The sequence below is a fragment of the Gadus macrocephalus genome, chromosome 16, assembly GCF_031168955.1.
Source record: "Gadus macrocephalus chromosome 16, ASM3116895v1".
In the NCBI taxonomy this organism is placed as follows: domain Eukaryota; kingdom Metazoa; phylum Chordata; class Actinopteri; order Gadiformes; family Gadidae; genus Gadus; species Gadus macrocephalus.
The window spans coordinates 6,338,409-6,343,408 of record NC_082397.1 but is presented as its reverse complement, the minus strand read 5'-3'; the positions used below and the strand labels follow the sequence as shown (position 1 = coordinate 6,343,408).

Genomic DNA, 5,000 nt, shown 5'->3' with positions numbered 1-5,000 from the left:
GTGTGTGTGTGTGTGTATGGGTGTGGGCTTTGTGTCAGTGTGTGTGTGTGTCAGTGTGAGTGTGTCAGTGTGGGTGTGTGTGTGGTGTGTGCGTGTGTCTGTGTTTACCCTGACAGAGTTAAGACAGTCCAGCTCCAGTCTGTCTACAGTCTCAGATGACAACAGAGGACCTAATTGGGAACGGTTGAAGGGTGTGGTTATACTTATGGTTCCCACCACGTCACTATGGGAGGAAAAAACAGCAAATATGAATTACATATATATCATAAAGGCATATCTGTATATAATAATTTTTCTTCTTATTATTATATTTTATGTAAGTATATCTGCATAGAATAATGCTCTTTATTATTATTACATAATATATAAGTAAATCTGTATATAATAATACAACCACTGTTTGATTTGATACATGTGTTGCATTAATGTGAGGCTACACTGTCTGTAACGGATGGGAGACAGTCACCTGTTGTAGATGTTGTAGAACCAGTCTAGCAGCGAATAGATGTCACAGATCTGCAGCTGGTCCTTAGTTACACCCTCCAGTCGCTTAGCAACCGCCAGGTGATAGCTCTCCACATACACCTGACAACAGAGCCAGAGATAGGAGGTCAAGCTTGGTTATCAATCCCGTCGGCCTGGTACTGGTGCTACTGGTACCGTACCTGGAAGGCCTGGTACTGGTGCTACTGGTACGGTACCTGGAAGGCCTGGTACTGGTGCTACTGGTACCGTACCTGGAAGGCCTGGTACTGGTGCTACTGGTACTGTACATGGAAGGCCTGGTACTGGTGCTACTGGTACGGTACCTGGAAGGCCTGGTACTGGTGCTACTGGTACCGTACCTGGAAGGCCTGGTACTGGTGCTACTGGTACCGTACCTGGAAGGCCTGGTACTGGTGCTACTGGTACCGTACCTGGAAGGCCTGGTACTGGTGCTACTGGTACGGTACCTGGAAGGCCTGGTACTGGTGCTACTGGTACTGTACCTGGAAGGCCTGGTACTCCTCCGGGTAAACAGGGACTGCGTTCCTCTTGGCAGCCATGAGGTCCTCCACCATCCGGGTCCTGATCCGGTCCAGGAAGCCGGCCAGCGACCCGGGAGAGAAGTCTGCTCCCTGGGGGAGGGAGCTGTCCGCCAGCTCCCCGATCGCCTCCCTCCACCTCTGCTTCAGAGCCCGCGGACGAGACCCCCCCGGGGGCCCCGGGAGGAGGGCCCTCTTCCTGTCCTCCTCCTCCTCCTGCTGGATAACCTGAGGAGAGAGAGAGGGAGAGAGAGAGGGGGGGGGGGGAGAGAGAGAGAGAGAGAGAGAGAAAGAGAGAGGGGGGAGAGAGAGAGAGAGAGAGAGAGAGAGAGAGAGAGAGAGAGAGAGAGAGAGAGAGAGAGAGAGAGAGAGAGAGAGAAGAGAGAGGAAGAGAGAGAGAGAGAGAGAGAGAGAGAGAGAGAGAGAGAGAGAGAGAGAGAGAGAGAGAGGGGGAGAGAGAGAGAGAGAGAGAGAGAGCGAGAGAGATCATCTACTACTGAACAGAACGTACTCACCAAATATAAATCATGAAATGAGAATTCGTTATTTGCTGGAATAACAAGAAACGAAACAGTCCTACTCTGGTGATGTTATAAAACATGTAGACATTATTAAAATCAACGTATCAGGCTGTACGTCGTATGCTTCATAGGTTTATTTTATTGACGTATTTAACACATTCATAGGATGAAGTAAGACAATTACTGTTGTATTATGATTTACCGGTACATTCATGTTCTACCTATGGCCACTACAATGCAATCTGAAAAACCAGCAGGCCCTTCTAGCTCCACCAGGGGGCCCTCCCTGCTTCCCCAGGAGGCCCTTCTTCCTCCGGCAGGAGGCCCTCCCGCTCCAAGAGGGGGCCCTCCCTGCTCCACCAGGAGGCCCTTCTCTCTCCACCTGGAGGCCCACCCCGCTCCACCAGGAGGCCCTCCCTGCTCCACCAGGAGGCCCTCCCTGCTCCACCAGGAGGCCCTTCTCTCTCCACCAGGAGGCCCCTCCTTGCTCCACCAGGAGGCCCTCCCTGCTCCACCAGGAGGCCCTTTCTCTCTCCACCTGGAGGCCCACCCCGCTCCACCAGGGGGCCCAGTCGTACCTGCACCACCAGGCCCAGGTTGGGCCCTGCTGTGGGGGAGCGGAGGGCTTCCTCAGCACCCGCCCCACCCAGCTCCGCCTGCAGGGCCTCGTAGAGCAGCTCCACGTCCTTCGCCTTGCGCCGGCCCCCGCCCGTCGGACGACCTGCTGGGCTGGTCACCTCCTCCCGCTGTCGCCGGGGAAACCGGCGACGCGGGTGGCAGCGGCCTCGGGTGCACTCCTGCTCCAGCTCCAGGATGTGGGCGTCGGCCAGCAGCAGGTCTCTCTTCTTCACCAGCTCCAGGATCTCCAGCACTGGACACACAGGGGGGTTCTGGTCAGGTTCTGTTCAGCAGGGGAGCTGGGCGCTGACTGTGGGTTGTACTGGGCAGCTCCCAGTTGAACAGTAGGAGACTGTGGTTGTACTGGGCAGCTCCCAGTGTGAACCAGTAGGAGGAGACTGTGGTGGTTGTACTGGGCAGCTCCCAGTTGAACCAGTAGGAGATTGTGGTTGTACTGGGCAGCTCCCAGTTGAACCAGTAGGAGACTGTGGTTGTACTGGGCAGCTCCCAGTTGAACCAGTAGGAGACTGTGGTTGTACTGGGCAGCTCCCAGTTGAAACCAGTAGGAGACTGTGGTTGTACTGGGCAGCTCCCAGTTGAAACCAGTAGGAGACTGTTGGTTGTACTGGGCAGCTCCCAGTTGAACCAGTAGGAGACTGTGGTTGTACTGGGCAGCTCCCAGTTTGAACCAGTAGGAGACTGTGGGTGTACTGGGCAGCTCCAGTTGAACCAGTAGGAGACTGTGGTTGTACTGGGCAGCCTCCCCAGTTGAACCAGTAGGAGACTGTGGTTTGTACTGGCAGGCTCCTAGTTGAACGAGTAGGAGACTGTGGTTGTACTGGGCAGCTCCCAGTTGAACCAGTATCAGACTGGGATCGTACTGGCAGCTCTGAGTAGAACCAGATGAATCTAAATAATTTGATCGGTTGTCGTTGTTGCTGATGATGTCATTGGTTAAGCATCCGGTATGTCATAATTAATTTCCTTTTGGGAGGGTGTGTCTAGATCTATTGCTACTAGACGCACACACACAACACGCACAAACAAGGCACACACACACACATGCATGCACACCACACACACACACACACACACGCACACTGCTGCCGTCTTTCTATTGGAGTAACTTGTCGTCCTTCGGGATTTTAAGTCTGACACCAACTTCTGAACCCCACCCTCCACCCAACCTCCACCCAACCCACCCTCTACCCAACCCCACCCTCTACCCAACCCCACCCTCCACCCAACCCCACCCTCCACCCAACCCCAACCTCTACCCAACCCCACCCTCTACCGCACTCCAATAGACGGTGGGGAGAATGAGGGTGGTCTACAGGTTAAACTTTTACACACACACACACACACACACACACACACACACACACACACACACACCACACACACACACACACACACACACACACACTCACACACACACACAAACCAAACACACACGCACACTGCAGAGGGAAGAAGAGAGTGGGAAAGACACCGTTTTTAATGAAAAGAGAGAGAAGCTGCTGACTCATATTATATGTGTGTGGTGTGTGTGTGTGTGTGTGTTGTGTGTGTGTGTGTGTGTGTGTGTGCGTGCCTGCGTGGATATGTGTGTGTGTGTGTGTATGTGTGTGTGTTTATGTGTGTGTGTGTGTGTGTGTGTGTGTGTGTGTGTGTGTGTGTGTGTGTGTGTGTGTGTGTGTGTGATGTGTGTGTGTGTGTGTGTGTGTGTGTATGTGTGTGTGTATGCTTGTGCTGGTATTAACAGAGGGTGGTATTGTCTTGGGGCTGCAGGTTAGTAATATGACTCTTAAGGACTCTCTCTCCTCCACACCTCTCTCTCTCTCTCTCTCTCTTCTCTCTCTCTCTCTCTCTCTCTCTCTCTCTCTCTCTCTCTCTCTCTCTCTCTCTCTCTCTCTCTCTCTCTCTCTCTCTCTCTCTCTCTCTCTCTCTCTTTCTCTCTCTCTCTTTCTCTCTCTCTCTCTCTAAACCAGGAGCAGTGATCAAAGAATTGATGCAGAGAATAGATATATATATATTTATATATATATATGAATAAATAATATCTATAGAGGTATTCGACTAAGGTCGGAAGGGTCAGATGGGTAGGGTCATTAGGTCGCAGTGTTCTAGCTAACAGGAAGTCAGCCGTGATTAGCCAGTAAACCAGCAAGAATTTTATGGCTCTAAGACCTTGAGCTGCTAGGACAAGAGGAGGCGTAATCATTAATAGCTTGTCTGCTCTTCCAGCCCAGAACCCTCACCCTGACCTGCACTACAGCACACAATGGTTTCACCTTGAGCAAGGCACTACCACAGAAGGGTTAGCGGTTCGATTCCCTGTGTAGCTCGAGTAGGGCAGAGCAAGGCACTACCACAGAAGGGTTAGCGGTTCGATTCCTGTGTAGCTCAGTAGGCAGAGCAAGGCACTACCACAGAAGGGTGCGGGTTGTATTCCCTGTGTAAGCTCAGTAGCAGAGCAAGGCACTACCACAGAAGGGTGCGGGGTTGTATTCCCTGGGTAGCTCAGTAGGCAGAGCAAGGCACTACCACAGAAGGGTGCGGGGTTGTATTCCCTGTGTAAGCTCAGTAGGCAGAGCAAGGCCCCAATACTGCAGAGTTGGGGGATTCTGTATGAAAGTCTTTTTTACTCCCAAGGAAAGACAAACAGATAGCAGCGTGGGTCGTGATCCCTATCTTGTTGCGTGCGGACCTCTATCTGGCAGCTTCAGGATCACTGTCTCGCAACCGCTCTATGCTTTGATAGAGATGCAGAATGTATGACATGGCATGCAGGCCCTTGGTTCAGATTGTGGGCAAATGCACTCTAAAAACCCTT

The 5,000-nt window shown here is 52.3% G+C and overlaps 1 protein-coding gene across 1 annotated transcript in view; it reads right to left on the bottom strand.

Annotated features, from left to right (window-relative positions):
• exoc3l2b (exocyst complex component 3-like 2b) overlaps positions 1-5,000 on the bottom strand; it is a 23,038-nt gene that overhangs the window by 6,905 nt on the left and 11,133 nt on the right. Inside the window, 5 exon segments of the mRNA XM_060075917.1 lie at positions 109-223; positions 467-585; positions 990-1,253; positions 2,125-2,447; positions 2,488-2,915. Of these exon segments, the coding sequence (XP_059931900.1) occupies positions 109-223; positions 467-585; positions 990-1,253; positions 2,125-2,447; positions 2,488-2,915 (1,249 nt within the window).